General features: G+C 37.9%; 1 protein-coding gene across 1 annotated transcript in view; it reads left to right on the top strand.

Annotated features, from left to right (window-relative positions):
• LOC134218409 (fringe glycosyltransferase) overlaps positions 1-18646 on the top strand; it is a 235214-nt gene that overhangs the window by 45283 nt on the left and 171285 nt on the right. Inside the window, exon 3 of the mRNA XM_062697361.1 lies at positions 13258-13306. Coding sequence (XP_062553345.1) covers positions 13258-13306 — 49 coding nt within the window. The remainder of the gene's footprint in view (positions 1-13257; positions 13307-18646) is intronic.

The following is an 18646-nucleotide window of genomic DNA, read 5'->3' as shown; positions in this document are numbered from 1 at the left end:
AAGTGAGTGAGTGAGAGTGAGTGAGTGAGTGAGAGCTAGTGAGTGAGTGAATAAGTGAGAATGAGTGAATGAGAGTGAATAAATGAGTTTAAGAGAATAAGAGTGTGAGTGAACGAGTGATTGAGTGAAAGGCCAGAGTTAGTGAGTGAGTGAGAGTGAAAGAATGAGTGATATTGAGTGAGATTGAGTGAGTGATAATGAATGTGTGTGTTTGAGATTTAGTGAGTGAGTGAGTAAAAGTGAGTGAATGAGTGAGAGTGATAGAGTGATAATGAGTTTGAGCGAGTGAATGAGAGAGAAAGTGAGTAAGTTAGAAAGAGTGAGTGAGGGAGGATGAGTGAGTGAGAGAGAGGGAGGTGGCCATCTCACTATGCGCTTTTTCTCACTTTTCGTTGAAACTTCTTCATTTTCACTGGTCACTTCTCACTTCTCACTTCTTACTACTCATTTCTCACTTTACTTTTCTTACTTCTCATTTTCGATTTCCACTTCTCGCTGTTCATTCCTTCACTTCTCACAACTCATTTCACTTCACTTTTCTTTTCTCACTCCTCATAACTCACTTCACACTTTTCACTTCTCACATATCATTATCACTACTCACTACACTACTCATTTCTCATTTCTCACTACTCATTGCTCACTACTTACTTCTCATTTTTCATTTCTCGCTTATCATTACTCAGTTTTCTCTGCACACAATTCTCACTTCTCAGATTTCTCACTTTTCACTATCCACTTCACACGGTTCTTTCCATAATAAATTTCCGTCAGAGATTACGCATTTCCCGTGCGGAATAAATTCAAACGTAATTGTATCCCCGCGGGATTCGCCTCTCTACACATGGGATTTTTAACCGTACGCTTTTCCCGCGATTGGGTTTACACTTCGGGAAATTATTTTTTCTTGTAGACTTCTTCGCAGGAAAACGCAAATCCTCAGAAATGCACTAGAAACGATTAAATCTTGCTTTACTTTCGAAATGAACCTACACACTTAAATTTTTTCACCGATCTCGGCTGTGCGATTCTCGGCTTAAGTTCGTTTGCTGAAATATCAGCTGAATGGACGTATGATTACGGCGGCTTCTTCGAGTGCCGCAGTAAACAAATAAATTTTTCAGCTGAGATATCAGTAAAAACTTAGGAACCGAGCGTTCGGCTGTGCGGATTTCGGCAAAAGAATCAAAAAAATGCCGAGCTGAACTGAGTGTGTAAGTAACATTTTTTCATGAATTAATTGCAACCAAAAGCTTTCATATTTGTCTGTTTATGGGAATATTCAAATTAATTCATAAAAGAAATATTATTTTGGACCTTTTGAAAAGTTAAGCGGGAAATGTATGATTTTATGAGATGGTCATTTTGTCTTTTTTCGTTTCGTGGTGCGTTTTTCACAATACTTCCTAAATACTTTTTGCAAATCTTAGCATATATACATAACAATTTGTATGTACATTTTTTAAATTTATGCCATATTTGTTTATAGCTTTCATAACTTAACGGTATAAGTGAAGCTAGAAAGAACACTATGCTGCATAAAGGCTGAATTTTGACCCGTATTAACCAACTAAGCTGAGTTGATACATTTGGGTTTTTTTGTGCTATTCGACAATCGAGGGATATGGAACAATTTCGTCGTAAATAGGGGGCCGTAGCACAAAAATTTTCCAGAATGTTCGTGAAAAAACGCAATGCGAATTTTTTTTAGTTGGTAAACAGTAAACATTCTCATTCAGAATACTCTCAGTTGAAATCGCAAAAAAAAATCTTCGGAGATCTCGTGTGCAAGTCCCAATAGCAATTTCATCTCCCAACTACCTAACAGCCATTGAATGAAAACCGGTAGCTGTCACCGTCATTTCACGATGGGACACCACTTACAACAAAGTGGACATGATCAGAATTCCATATAAGCTCGTTAACTGAAGCTGATGAGGTGAGGACATGATCTTCTCTTTACACCACTGACTGGCTGGCACTGGTTTGATGCTGTGGCGGATGCGACCAGCAGAGTGGAAACAAAAAGCGTTCCAACATGTGCTGAAAATGCTAAATATTTCGATGAGAAATTAATTCAATTGTTGTTTATTTTATGTCGAGCTGAAAATGTACGTTCCTATCCCATCCAAGCCGTGAAGTTTACCGTTGGATGGTTCGACGTTGATGTCTCCACACTACTAGTGGTGCACGTTAACTAAAAATTTCTCTTCCGAAACTGAAAAGAGAAAATCATCATGTGGCATAACATCCACCGTCTCGCGGGGTACCAACAACAGGGTCCATGTTCATTGTTTCTCCCCTATATTCATTTGGGTTCTCTGCTGGTTGTAATCAGCCATGTTAGATCTAAGCCCCGTCCCTCTTATCCCGGAACCATCGTGGAAAATAGTTCAAAAAAGTATTGCCAAAGTTCCATGTTTACATGTCGCAACCATTCTTTCTCTTTTCTCATACTGCGACTGCGGTAGGTATAGGATTTGGTTCTCCGTCAAGCGGTTATCGCAAATTGAAATCGCATTCAAATTGCCGCCTCATGTTTCGAAAGGTGCCTCGCCGCAGTCCAGAGATTTATGATTATTTGGTAAGGCATGTAAGCTATTGATTATGATGAGAGAGCTAGACGGTCTATCAGGGTATGTTAAGTTTCGGCGTTGGAAGCAACAGTGGAACCATTCACTATCGTGGTTCAATTATAAGTAACACGAACTACGAATCTGAATATTATTTCAAAGTGTGGAATTGTGGATTTCAAAGCTATGTAGAATCAAATTCGCCTGAATAAAACAAACCAACAGAAAACACATATTCATACGATTATTGGTACAGACTCGTTAATCTAATTTTCACCGTTAATGTCCAAAGAATTGTCGCCATGTCAGCAGACTAAAATCTGGATCAAATGACGCGTTAATCGCCTTTCGTTGGCTTGGCTCTACAAGTCTTCATCAGGTCGATAATTATAAAGTCACAACTTATTCCCAGAATTTCATCGCGATCGCAACCGTTGAGCACAAAGCAGACGTACAACCAAGCATAAGTGCATGGGCAGCTCAGGTCTGCGAGCGCATTGTGATGGTCTGCTTTGGTAGCGATATAAACTTTCAATTACACTCCAGATAAGCTGCGTTCATTGTTAAGCTCTTTCCAAACATTGTAAATGATGATGGAAACGAAGATGGGAAAATGTTTTCCCAGGCATGACTTTTCGAAGTGAAAAACGCTTGTGACTTCTGACGATGGCGAACTGAATTGCATAACATTTCCCACGATCTTGTTTGAAATTATTATAAATACGGCTTCACCCTCTCATTTGATGCAACTCTACCCTAATGGTCCGGTAAATTGTGTTGTAGTGTCTGGGCGGGTGCCTTCTTTTTGGCCAATAAAGCTACTGTGGACCAATGTTGAGTGTTGACAGATGGAACACTCGAAAAGTTTCACCGCAACTTCACGATAAGAACATTGATGTCTGCAGTAATCGGCAATGAACCACGTTGTCATTTGAGGTCACGTGGTCAATCGAAGATCAAGCTCGAATTCCTCAAGTAGTAGAACTGGTGTTCTAATTAAATTTTACGATACTTACTAACTGTCCGATCGTTCATACATTCCATTTTTTTTTAAATTGTAATTTGCTCGCTAGACACCCGACAGTGCCCATTTCCTGCTGCGCAGCTTGAACCGCGATGTGAATTTTTCAACGTTTTCCGAAGTGCCATCGCCACTTTTCTCAAGCCAACGATGTGTTGCATAAAACAAGTGCAGAATGTGCAATACCCTGCCAATACCATCACCACACCGTTCCGCGTATGGACAGCCTCGACGCTGGCGACGAATGGATGCAAGAACGTGACTACCGAGGACCGACTCTGGGCAGCAGAGGTAGCTTCTTCAGTTTTCCGATCGCGTAAAAGTGAGAAGTAGCAGATGGAATTCAACCGGACAAATGATTATTTAATGACAAGATCGTGATGATAAGCGGTTGATGTCCCTCTGGAAACTGTCTAACCGTGGGATGAAGTCGGTTGTTCTTTTTCTTCTGTTACAAAACAGTTACACAGTTAACATGTCGTACATTATTCAATCGACCGTGTCACCTACTTCTGCTCCCAATTCACTATGATTCTTTTGAATATTGATGGATGCTTGTTTATCTCATGTTGACACGGTCATATGTGTCTTATTTACTAGACTCTACACCCAAAAAACAAATCTTACAACAAGGCAGATACAAATATTTAAAAACATTTATGTCTCTCCTGATTTTTTGCCGAAAAATAATATTTTGAAGGGGTAACAAAAGAGTTTAGTGAAAAGCGCTAAATGTTGATCGGCCAATTTTGTCGCCTATTGTTAAATGCAAGGTTTTAATATAAAAATGTAAGCTTTTAATACAGATACTGTATAAAAATAATACAAAATTGTTAGATTCGAAAGTGAAAGTGAATAATAATTTGGCATATAAAATTTCGGAAGATTTTATTACAATCGTTGTATTGTAATAAAATCTTCCGAAACTCTATATGCCAAATTATTATTCACTTTCGGTAAGAAACTGTATTGACGTAGGGACGTTCAGATACTTCCGATATATCGGAATATTGATATTTTTGTTTCGATATCCGATATTTTTGTATCGATACTTTACTATCAATATGTCATATCGATATTTTTCATTTCCATATCGATATATTGAATCAGAAGAAAGCAACACAAAAATAACAATTGCATTGTATTTTGTGAAAGAAAATATTTCAAAATGGATCTGAAATGTCGTATTTTCCATGATGGTTTTTTTTTCGGAAGCGCGGATGGTGTGAGGTGTTCGCTGCCATCACAAATAGTTTAGGCAACTCGACACTTTGCATTCACGCGTTGTTATGCAACATCTGTCATGCCGGTCCTTGAAACCTTACGGGAATTTAAATAAATATTTGACGTGATAAATTGGATAAATTAACTTTAGAAATTAGAAAGAGTTTTGTGGAATTTAGAATTTGGAAGAATTGGAAAACAAATGAAAATTTCCTTTCGAAATTCAAAAGGATGCCCCATAAGAATTAAAGAGAATTTCCTTAAAATATTTCTACGGGTTTTCTGATGAAAATTTTGAATTTTATCTGATTGAAATTTTTGCGTCAACTTTGAAGAATGTCCTGAAAAATTTGAAGAGAATTTCCTGCCGAAATTCCAGGGAATCTCATGTGAAACAAAAAGATAATTTCTCGTGGCAGTTTAAGAGAATTTACTTTTTAAATTAAGAATATTACAATGGGGTTTTCCGTGAAAAATCTGAGTATTCCATTAAATTAAAAAAAAAACAGATTAATCCACCTAGCGGTGATGGTGCCTTTCTCGCGCAAAAAGGTAATAAATGTAGCCTTTACGCTTACACCTCGATGATGTACAAGAAAGGCAAAACAGTTACACCGTCTAAGAGTCAACATGCGGTTTTCACTGAGTGAAAGCTGATGAGTATTCCTTTTAGCTATGTAGGTTTTCTTTTAACGTGCGCTTGGGATGGGGAAGCGTCATTAACAGTAAAATGAAAAAATAAATTTTCCCCATACTAATTTGTATGCATGCATGCGGCTTGTGCTAAATCAGCTTTAATCCAAATGAACTCAAATTTTCACACTCAGAACATGGTAAAGAATCAGTTCGATTCCCGGTGTAGGAAATTTTTGGATTGGAAGTGTCTCGACTTCCCTGAGCATAAAAGTATTATCGTGTTAGCCTACTGCGATGCAGCAATGTCCTAGTGAGGAATGTAATTCCAATGAAGAAGAAAAAGAAGGAACTGTATTCAAATCGTGGGTTGAGTATACTGTTTCTCTATGAGATTTCCAAATGTGGTTCTTGACTCCGTGGCCATAGTAAATCAACTGTACTTGTCACACTCATGCAATGGTGGTCATAGAAAATCTTTCAATTAATAACTGAGAAAATGCTATCACTCAACCAGAGAATGCATGATTTTAAGACAATCTTGCATGAATTGCATTAAGCTGAGGCCCATGCACAGATTGCATTGAATCAATATAGTAAGCTATTGCATTAGATCACGAGAAAAAAGTGTCTATATTTATATATATATATATATATTTGTGTCGAAATAGAATCTATTTTTAAACTTCCGTCGAGGAACGATTCCTTATATACTTCGCCAACTTTAATTGCTTAGAAGACGAGAATTTAACCTAACAAAGGATAGCGCTTTTTGACTGACATCTGGACTATACACCAGATGAGAGAAGCAGTGGAAGAAAGTCTATCATAATCATCGTTCTGTATTATGTGAATGTGATCATCACATAATCACAAGTAGTATGGTAATATAGATAGCAAAGAGATATGTCTGTGAAATTGGCGCTATTCTTATCTGCGTCCTTGTTCGCCATCAAGTTAAACGGAGTCGGGAAGATTGTGTGAGTCGAAGTTATACTACTGTACACGATGCTTATATTTGTTGCTGGAGGAATCAACGAGAGCCGTTTAGATGTATTGATCGAAACCAAATAAACCAATTTAATCGAAGACCACATTATCAAGAAGACTGGCAACACAGCCTGAAATATGGCGACACTGATAGCAGCACTTTCGGTGAGCTGATGTGGTACTATGTTTGTTTGTGTGATTGAATTGACACTGCATGTTCAGTTACACGTTCAATCAAAATATATTAAAACGACATTTAAATTATGCTTCAAAAAAAAACTCTCTAGTAGAAGTACACTCAGATTAAACGTATTTCAATTTTATGAGATCATTATCACACTTTATTCTCGATTCTATTGTTCGTTAATTTTTTTACGGTTTTTCTCGGTAAACTATTAAAACTGCTGAGAAAATCAGCTATTCCATTAATCTTTTTCATAATTTTGTCACATTTTACTGTATACAGTAATAACTAGTATCGAGTTTTTAGAAATATGTGATGTTTACTGGAAATGCAAAAGAAGTCAGTAAAAGCGATTACTGAGTTCTCATAGGCTCTCAGTAGTCAATATGGTTCACTGAGTTTTCTTCAAAAACTGATAACATTTTACTTTCAGCACGTTTTTTGTTTATCGTGATGGCATATGCTGTACATTTTTTTTAACGCTGCCGCTGCCGAAACTAACAAATTTGGTCGGTCTGGACATAATTCTTCTTCAACAAAAGCTGATAAAAAAATGGACTGATGAACCTTGTGATAATAATGTGCAAACAAATTGCTTCTTAAAGATGTATATTAGGAGGAGCTATATTAGGTCTCCTGCTTGGGGCCAAGATTATATTTTTCACCAAAGAATCAACGATTCAGCGATGAAAATGACAATTGCTGAGGACATGTTTGCAAAATAAAAAAAAAATCTGTCATTCTTAAAGTACAAAAGAACAGCAATGATGTTTATTCTGATTGTTGATCCATGAAAATTTAAAATAAAATTACAAAACTAAATTTCGACGACCGGCCGATCGCACTGCTTACTGGAGAAACACGACAAGACAAGAAACAAATTATCATTTTTTGATCTTCTCACTTCTCATTATTCACAACCCAAACTCACTTCCCACTCAATATTTCTATTTTTTCTTCTCTCTTCTTATTTCCCACATCTCACTTCTCACTTCTCATCAGTCTCACTTCTTTTTTCTTGCCGTGCAGTGAAAAATGGAAAAAAAAATCTCATGTCCCACTTCTCACTTCACATTTCGCAATTCGCGCTACCCACTTCACATCTAATACTTTTCACTACTTGAGGAAAAAAATGAACTTTTTGGTCTCACGATCCATTCGGCCAAAAAGCCCGACGTCAATAAATGATTCCCCCACTCTTCTCGTTTTTGTGTCAGCTCTCAAATCGATCATCTAATTCCTAATTATTAATCTAATTATTAGGATGTCCGTAGGGAGCATCCACACATTATGTAACGTTTGGGGGAGGGGGGTACCCGAAATGTGACAATCCATACAAAGTTTTTAGATGCTCCATACAAAAAGTGTGACATAGGGGGAGGGGGTTGAAAATGTTTAATTTTTGTGTTACGTAATTAATGGATCTTCCCGTACCTAAAAAGAATCTTCTTTTCAAATGCATGCTCTTTTCTCCACCAGACGTAGACCACCTTTCAAGCGATGATAAATATTTGAAAGCACCTCCCTCTCCGACACCCCGTTAGAAAACCACTTGTAGCGAGCTACTGTCACCAGAAAAGTTTTACTAACGATTTAGTTCTCGTGATCGTCGATAACTGCTTCTATCAGCGTTATCTTGCTCTAGAACCAAAAGGTCTATTTCTTTCAAATTCAGTACGGCAACTGTCACTTTTTAGTAATTATACTTCTCTCATCGGCAACTCACATTTCTTAAACTTCTTATGAGATCCAGTTCTCATTTAATTTGATTTTTTTGCTTAATCTACTAAAACTTGACTTCCTTTTCCTTCTATCATTGTAATCATCGTCAGAGCAATCCTCCTTCTGAATCCATTTTCACTCTTCCTTATTTCGGAATTAAGGATTACTCTATCTGTTTTCCTTCCAATACCAATGAACTTTTCGTTTTCTCTACCTTTTCCAATCCTAAATCGTTTTTTTTTTTTCGAGTAGTCCTAATCATCATCTCGTGGTTTGTGAACAATTAGCCTCTAAAATTATTTATTCTCACTCTTTCTGTACCTCTTTCTAGCTCTGTTTTCTCCTTAATCTGCTAATTTTGCTTGATTGCTTTACTGTTCTTTATCTGATATTTGTATTTTCTAAACACCTCTTGAATGGTGTCAGGCCATATGACTGAACACCATTTTTCCGAATGCCTTTGGTTTAACGGGTCGTTTTGCCGAATAATCGAAGAAAAAATATTCAGTTTGCAAGTAGTAAAAAAATATGAATTAAGAAATGAAAAGTCAGTAGTGATAATAGATATGAAATGTTTCAAGTGAGATGTGAGAAGTTAAAAATGAGGAGTACTAAGTGAGAAATGTGAAGTTATGAGAGAGATATAAGGGATAAGAAGTGAGTAGTCAGAGGTAATAACGGATAAGTGAGACGTGAGTAGTAAGAAAAAAGAATTGATAAACGAGAAATGATAAATAAGAAATGAAAAGTGCGAAGAGAGAAATGGAAAATTAGATATAAGGAGTGAGAAGTGAGTAGTGAATAAAGAGTCTAGCCTAGTCTACACATACACAGCCAGTTAATGCAAGAATCCTGGAAAGTGATAGATTCGACTATATCTATCCCTTTTCGTGTCAATATTTATATTCGAAGCACATCGTACATGTGGTTCAAACATGAAAGCGGCTAGGCGTACTGTGCAGCGTTGTTTAAAATACCTGTGAAAATCCATTCTCAATTTAATTTCACAATTAAGCAATAGAACGGGGAAGTGAGTAGTAAATAATGAGAAGCGAGAAATGAATAATAAGTAGCGAAAAGTGAGAATAAAAAAGTTCGAAGCTGGAAATGAAAAATTACAAACGGGAAGGGAGAAGTGATAAATTGGGAGTGAGATGTGAGTATTTAGAAGTGAGGATTTGAATTAAAAACTGAGTAATTGATCCTATATTCTTCCTTCTCTTTTTTCTCTATTTTCTATCTTTTTTTTTCTCTTCCTCACGTCACCTTTTTTTTCTTCCTTCTTTTTTTTATTCCTCTTTCTTATTTTTTTTCACTTTTTTTTAATCTTATTCCTTCTTACTTACATACTTCTGACCCTTCACTACTCATCTATAACATTTTCTTCTCACCATTCACTTCTCATTTTGCACTTCTTATTTCCCACTTTACACTACTAACTCTCACTTCGAACACCACACTTTTCATTACTCATTACTTCTAACTTCGCATTGCTTACTTTACACACAATAAAGAAAAACATTTAAACTATTCGGCTGAACAGCCAAATGACAAATGACGTTCGGCCAAACAGCTTTTGACCAAATGACGCTAAACATCTTGAATGCTATAAAACAGATAATTCAGCATATTTTTTCAAACCGTTTACCGATGTGAAATCGATAATAATTCAATTCAAATAGATTCTAGAAGCCAACGGGCGAGCAACTATTGTGCTCAACATTTTATCTATTTACGTGATTATTTTTTCGTTTGTGATTTGTCCTTCATAATACTCCGAGCCACTCCGAGCCGAGTTGATCTACCCCGACGCGATGGTGGTGACTCAGCTCGTGGCAATTTTCGGTACTTATACTCAATACCAGTTCTTATATGTTTTACGAAATGACGCCTTCACGATTTCCCAAACTTTCTTAATCAATTCCAGCTAGTTGATTCTTTTTAAACGATAACAGAATATTTATTTCTGTACCAGTCTTAGAAATGAAATGTATGGTGAAAATGTTTCGATCGAATTATAAAAAAAAAACTACATTGCTTACAAGTTTCATTTGGCCAAAATGAACTTCATTGCTCTAATCTTTGACATAAAAATTCTCTTGGTGTAAGCTTGATTGTTACATAATTTGGGCTAATAAAACTTGTAAACAATGCCGACTGTTACACACTTATTTTATTTTACCGGGATCTCAGCAATTTGTACAACTTTTGCCGAGATTCACATAGCCGAGCTCCGGTAAACATGTTTTTCGCCGAGATATCTGTCAAAGCTGCTGAAAATCAGCAAATAATTTGCCGAAACCCAACTAACAAGCCCCATTTTTGACGGGATATCAGTTTTTATTTTGCTGGCCACACGGCTGTGCGGATTTTGCCGAGCTGTAGAAATGAAAACTGAGTGCGATTCAACGAAAACAAATTTCATCATCTGTCCTAAAAAAATGTCTTAACCGTAAAAAAACGAACATTCAAGTATTTCAAGTCAAGTCAACTGCGCTCGATACCTATCCGAAATCGACCAGTCATGTCCATAAAAGAGCCCACGCGTATTATTATTACACCAATTAATTCAAACTCCAGAAAAGATTGTAGTGCCAAGAACATCTGATTTGGGTATATCTTAGTTGCAAATCATACGCGTGGGTTCATCGGACTTTTTTGTGCATAACTGGACGATTTCAGATAGCCATCGAGCTCAGTTGACCTGGTAGACCAATTGATCCAAACTTCAGAACAGTTTGGAGAACCGAGAACATCTGTTTTGGGTATATCTGAATTGCAAATAGTACGCGTGGCTCTACGGACTAGTACGACATGACTAGTCGATTTCAGATAGCTATCGACCGCAGTTGACCTGGTAGGCCAAATAATCCAAACTTCAGAACAGATTGTAGAGCCTAGAACATCTGGTTTTGGTATAGCTGAGCTGCAAATCATACGCATGGGCTCTACGGACTTGTATGGGCATGACTGGTCGATTTCAAATAGCTATCGAGTGCAGTTGACCTGGAAGACCAAATAATCAAAACTCCAGAACAGATTGTAGAGTCTAGAACAGCTGGTTTGGGTATAGCTGAGCTGTAAATCATACGCGTGGGCTCTACCGAATTGTATGGACATGACTGGTCGATTTCGGATAGCTATCCAACTGCGCTATCCAACTGCTGGTAGACCAATTGATCCTAACTCCAGAACAGTTTGGAGAGCCTAGAACATCTGGTTTGGGTATATTTGAGCGGCAAATCATACGCGCGGGCTCTACGAACTGGCATGGATATGACGGGTTTCCATTGGCACGGGTTTTCTTCGGCAAAATTTGCACATCATCTTTCATCAGTTATAGAGGTCATTTTGGAATCGCTAGGGATGCCCAGAAGAAACATATTGTTCACACATAGTATAGTCAATGCTAGAATAGTGTTAAAAAACATTTTTGTAACCTGTAAGTGTTGTTCACACTGAAATATGTCATGTAAAGTAAATTTTACTATATTTTAGAAAAACCATCCTTACTTACGCCCCTCTAGGGAAAAAATGAGCATCCCTAGAAACATAACTCACCACTATGGTGAAACTAGATGAGATGGGTAAGACATCCGTAAAAGAATTGTGAAAATCGGTCAAAAGACGGCTGAGAACCAGCTGTTGAAAAAATTTAGTTCCAATGATTTTATGATCACGGTATTCGGCGTGTTAATATGACTAGATTTTCTGCAATAATTGTGAGATTTGTTATTTGAGTGTACTTTTATTGATGCTTTGTTTTAAATTCCAAAAATAGTTCGTTAAATGTAAGTGTTTTGGCAAAGTTGACATTAAATAAATTAAACTTATCAAACCCCAATAGGATTGAAGACGGGCAAGCCGGTTTCTCCAGGAGAGCGCGAAATGAAAAAAAATAATTTCTGCATCGAAGAGCAGACAATTTATTAGTGCATGATCGGTCATGTTGTAAAAACTGCTTGAACGAAGCATATTAATTTCACGTGGGATTGATTTGAAACACGGTTTTCGTCTTCGTGTCTTGAAAATAAATTCGCTTACCAAGTTGACTTCCCATGAATTACCTTTTCAACTAACCAACTATCCCTTTCCCGTTGCGCTCAAGGAGATGCAGAGGATTCCTCGGTCTTTTGTAGCAATGTGTGTCGAACTAATTTTCCTCTTCTAATCCTAAATTAACTGTGACGACGTGGCCGGCATCGTTGTTGGTCTTGAATTGTTAAAATATAAATAAATAGTGAAAGCCAACGGAAATAAGAATTTATGAAAAAAAAACATTTTTCATTCAAGATACAATTCGGGTCTGTTCTGTACGCAATCAGTTCGTACCGCCTTTTCTGAATCGAATCTTTCGGAAACGTTGCTCATCGGTTTCACATCACAGTGCACTGCCAGCCCATTGAAAAGACGAGAATCGCTAGCCAGTACGCAACGATGATTTACACTTGTTTGCACCAGGAATGAGAAGCAAAAACTTGAATCCCGACCAAGTTTTCCCGTTTAGGAAAACTGACCACAACCGACATCGTCTTCTGTCGGTCGATTGTTGTCGCCAAAGACTACCTTCCCGTCGTTCCATATTTGGAGTGAATCCCAGCTGTTGCGCGAATAATGATGACATTGACTGTGCAGTGCACACCAGCATTGCGGAGAACGCAATTTTCTTCTCACAATCATTCGAACTGACAGATCGGGATCAGAATCCCGCGCGATCAATCGATTGATCGTTTCATCATCTCTCGATGGGGGAATTCGATGTCGCCACGCCGCCGCCGCCGCCCCGGCATCATCGGGGATCGCCCAAAGGGGAAACCGATTTTTTAATTAGAATGATTAAGCTGATTACGTTTTTATTGCCCTGGCGAATGGAGTTTTAAAGTCTCATCTTCTCTCTTCTCCTGTTTCAGACGTGGTTCTTCACCGACACCGACGACCAGCACTATCAGAAGCTGACAAGTAAGTATCATACGCGGTGTGGGCTGACTAGCAGAGTTTTTCTTTTCGACGTTGAAAGTATTGATGAGCGACTGATGAAAGTTTCATATGATCTTCGATCCCACGGTCAGCCTATAGCAAGCTCCGGTCTTAGCAACTGTCAGATCTAGTATGAGATGGTATTTTTTCCGAGAATGAATTAATCACCCAGTATTGATGCAGTAAAAAAGTATTGCGTGTGCGGGGACTTAGAAAAAGCGATTAGATTTTTATTATCTTTTTAGTTGAATTGGAAGATGTGTCGTTCTTTGCCCACGGCCCTAACTAATTTACGTACAAACAGAAGAACAAACTCAATATGAAGAGGCGTGTTTAGTAGACGTTGAATATCATATATCATAAGAAATTTAGCCAAAATAAAGCGAAGATTCTAAGAGTTCACGGGAAACACTGAGTTAGAATATTGCTTAAGTTGACTGATCTAAATTACGAGTTCGTTGAATTCCACTAGATAAAAACTGCCTTAATTATAGAAAAAAAACATCAATTTCTGTCGAGTGACTAAGGCTTTCAGGGGCCAGTTGACAGCAGATCAACTAAAAATGTTATACCATCAACAGTACCAATAAAAACTAGCCGGTAGTTCTGGTAGACATCTGCGCCAACTCAAAACACTGTTTTTTTTTTAATGACGAGACTTCCAGTCCTACACTTGCTCGTCTCGGAGTAGATTGATTTTTATTTGATTTTAATAACGATTCACGGAAACAGAACTCGATGTCAACAAAGCAGTGACACAAGCATTTGAATAAAGGAAACGTTCGGAGCGATTTTGAATAAACCCATCAAATCATGCCACCATCCGATCCGTCAATTTCTTCGTCCGCTTTGTCTTCGGGAGCGCCGCGCCAGATCGAGAAGACGAAGGTTGCTCTGCTCACCGCATGCCTACATGCAGTTGGAAGCGGTTGATTGATATCTATTTCGGAGGTCCATAAAACTGGACGTTTTGAATGTTGTTTTCTATTCTGTTTGTTTGTTGCTTCCGAGCATGGTTCTTCCCATAATAGTTTCAAAATCAATAAAAGAAGAATCGTTTCTGTACCACACTCGGGGAAGCACTGACACAGCTAATGTTTGTTCGGACAGTTTGGTGGCCAAAGGAACCATTAAAATTTAATTGAAAATTTATGATCGGTTCGATCTTATGTGGACTGTGGGGTGCGTTTAGTGATGTTATAAATTTTAAGCAAGAAAAAGTAGTGAAGTCCTGGGTTATTTTCTCTGTTGTCTTGTAATAGATTCTAGGAACTATTTTGACTAACCTATTCACTCGAGTCCAAACCGGTGGATTTGTTTCCCCAAGATCAATAAAACAGAATTTTCAATGCAGTCACATTCAGGATTCATAAAATTTTAATGCAAAAATCATCATCTTTGAAAAATATTTCATATATCTAGAAGCAAAGATTTCACAAAACCAATTTAACCAATATTATATGTAGGTACCCTTAGTAGGAAGGTATAACAAATTTGTGACATAATTAAAACAGCTTCAGTTATAACGATCTTTTCTATATTGAAATACCGCACAATATCAAACAGTGAAAAACAAAAAGAAAGGTAATGTAGTAACAATAATTACCATTCTATTTAATAAAAAATGAATGTCACAATTGATTCAGTTTAATTAATTTTAATTGATCGGAGTAGAAAGGTTGATCGACAATATGACAGTACAATTTATTTTTCCTAAAAATGCTTCACAAAGATTGACTCAGTTCACATGTAATTATTCACTGTTGGGAACATTGTTGAGTAATCAAAAAATATGTTGACAGCTGAACTCAAAATAGATCACGTTCATTGATGATGATGAACTAAATCAAGTCGTACAACTTTTTCACGATTAAGTACATAAACTAAATCACTACAACATGTTTAAGATCAAATTTTCAGAAAATTTTCAGCACGCTGCGTCCGTTTCCAACAAACGGTTCCAGTGCTGGCAGCTGGTAAAAAGCGAAGCCGAAGACATCATCAGCTATGGGGGCGGGTGGGTGAGTTCAACGAGGAGTTCAAATTCTCGAAGGGCGAAACGGCTGACGAGTTCCAGAGATTATCAACCTCAAGGTGGCGGCGGACACGATCATCGAAAAACCATTGATTTCGTAGCACGTCATCCACGCGGTCTGGAAGATGTGATCAGGTTCACTTCGTCCGCGACTTGCCATTTTCCAAGCATCACTGGAAAACATGCTTGTTCTTCTTCTTCTTCTTCTTCTCTTCAAGTTTAAATCGCTTTAGAGAAGATTTGCCATAGCGTTGGCCTCGAATAAGGTTACATTCTTATCGCAGTCTGGTTCTGGTAAACCGCTGGGACTCAATGGCGAGTTTCAATGTTTCGTTACGCTCAACGAAACGTGGCGGACGCTTTGTAACGCCATCAGCTAACCTAAATGTTTTCGGAATCAATTGGATCAATATGTAACTGTCATTCGATTCGATCTTCAAGAAAATCCATTCGACAACCACCATTCGATGACGAAAGCCAGAAGCTTCGAAGTTTCCATTCCATAAAACTTATCATTCAACCTGACGCAAACCCTGTTTTTGTCCAAAGCGCCCGATTCCATTCAACACGACTACATTGGATTGGCGGACGCTAAACCGTCTCGAGTCAATGGAAATCATCTCTCCAGTCGATTTGTTTTGGAATGGGCCGCTTCGTCCCGGTTCGTAAGCCCAATAGACGAGTTCGCATCGAAGGAACTGAACCGTTGGAAGCAAACCACTATCCTCTGCTGACGTCTGAGAAGATATTTTCTGCTCAGTTGCAGGTCGCAGTGATTCGAAGATTCAAAGAACCGCGCTACAGGGTGAAATATGCGCCTGGAACATTCCAGAGACTGATCGACAGCATGTTTGCCGACATCCCAGTCATTCGACGTCCTATCAGGGAAGTGCACGCAGAGTCAACAAGCTGCTGATTCAGTTTGAGCAGTGGCGCCGGGGATGGGTGGGACAAGTAGGACATGTCCTACGCATGAAATTACCCGGGTGGGACAGTCGAAGCTTTGTCCTACCCATGATGATGGTAACTAAAGTATCTAATACTATCAATACTGTTACGATTTCTTGAAAATATCATTAAAACGTCTCAAAGTTAATCAAAGGTTTGAAAGTTTATCAGAGGTTGAACTGATAATCGTTTCCGGGGAGAAATCTATTCCGAAAGGCTTCTCAGAGTCAGACTAAGGAACTATTTTAATTCCAAAAAGTGCTTAATTATGTATTGAGGTTTTCCAAGAAGTCTTGAAGTTTCTTGCTCCTTCACACAATTTTCTGGATGCACGTAAATATTTCTACTAGTTCAGGCAGGCTCAGAGAATTTCTGAAATTTTATAAAAATTGACAGACTTACAGGTGAATTAAACAAAAATTAAATATCTAAACATGGCTATAGCTTAGCTTAACTTAGCAAAGACTGACTGTATTTGTCAATGGTTGCTTCTTCGTGACGGGTCAAAACTGGTGTAAATTGCGCAACGATCCAAGTGAATAAAGGTTGGTTAACTACTATTGTTGCTACTATAGATTGAGAATACCACTGCATCCCAATAATACCACGGAACGGAAATTCGGTAAGGTAGATAAACAGAAGTATAGATCGATGATTCATTTAGAAAAGTGATTTAGTCTGTTCCACATTATGTGATGTAGTCTTTGCCAGACCTCCTGTCTATAAGACAGAAGCGCTAGTCACTAGGCTGCCGAGCTCGTTTCCAAAAGTTGAGAAACTAAACAAGGATATGAGAGAACAATCGCAGAAATATGCGAATATGAACTAGTTTATGATGATTGTAGCACATCCGTATGTCTGGTAGCAAGCCGGTAAGAGGAAGAACTCTGGAAGTTTTCAAGAGTTTATTAGAATCTGTAGGAATCACAAATATACCTACGTTTGCATGAAATCTTAGAAGTTAGAAAGAAAAAAGTCTGAAATTCGGAGTTACATTATTCTTGAGATTCCTGAAAACCCGTAAATAGTACTGAGCACCCTGAAAAATTCTTGGACGATCATAAGCTTTACTGGTAGATCGTAGCGATGTTTCTGAAGATTTTTAAAGGATCGAATTCCTAAAAGTTTGTGATAATTGCTTGAAACCATAAGTTTTTTTTTCAAGATTTGCAGGAATTCATAATCACTTTTGGAAATTCGTAAAAATGTTTGAAAACATGCTTCTTGGAAATGTTTTATAAACACTGGAAATGTAATGATTGTCTTAATAGTCAGGGGGCGTTTTATAACTTATCTGAGGATGTCCGAAAAAACCTCTTGAAACCCGAGAGGATATCCGGAAAGTCCCTGAAATTCCCTAAAAGTATTCTATAGATAGATATGTCTCGGAACATGGCCGCGCCTCTGAGTTTGAGCAGTATGGGACCACGTCAAGGCGGAGGAATGTTCTTTTATACCTACTGATCTCCGTTGATTGTGGATCGTGGATCGTCATGGTTTTCGACTAAATTGTCCCAAAATTAGACCAACTATTGGATCTAAATTACTTCACTGGACTGACTGACGGCTTAACGGATGCGATATGATTTCACCTCGTTCTAATTGCTTCTACATATTTCTTCAAAGTTCTCCAATGCATTCATCTCTTTTCACAAGAAGTGTACATTAGTTTTAGAAGTACCCAGTTTCTACGTAGAATTACGTTTTTGGTAAGACAGGGGGGTCATTCAAAGATTCAAATTTGGAACCGTCACGAAAAGAGGTCAGGAAGTAAAATCCAATACCTCAGCCTTTTTTCAACGGATTCTCTAGAGTTTGATATCAATCGATCAATAAACTTTCTAAGATTTCATACAACTATTGTAAACAATTAATGCTAGCATTTAACTTGAGCTTGATGACAGCACATTTCGAAATCGCTATTCCGTGATTGACCAGAACAATTGCATAGGGAATCAATGGATGGAGCATGGGAGTTGCTTTCCAACCTCAATGTACACAGTCCGAGAGCTCTAAGCATTTCAATAGTCAACCACGGCACCGGCTACGTCCTTACGATCATCGGGGATGGTGAGGAAATTATAATGCAGTTACTAACCCACTGCAAGCCTGCACTAGCCACGAGCTCATGCATAATTTTATTCGAATTTGGGAGATAAGTTCTATGGCAGAGTTTCGTCTTGGTTAACGAGTTTCCAATATGATAGGAATGAATTGATTTTATTCGATTTTATTTATAGGAAACGAGCTTTTTCCTACTCAAACAGAATGCTAGAATAGTTAGTTGTAGCTATATATTAGAAGATGGAAACGGTATGGACAATAAGAAGTAGTATAGG

Source organism: Armigeres subalbatus, chromosome 2 (genome assembly GCF_024139115.2).
Source record: "Armigeres subalbatus isolate Guangzhou_Male chromosome 2, GZ_Asu_2, whole genome shotgun sequence".
Taxonomy (NCBI): Eukaryota; Metazoa; Arthropoda; class Insecta; order Diptera; family Culicidae; genus Armigeres; species Armigeres subalbatus.
This window is presented reverse-complemented; position numbering and strand designations above follow the sequence as displayed.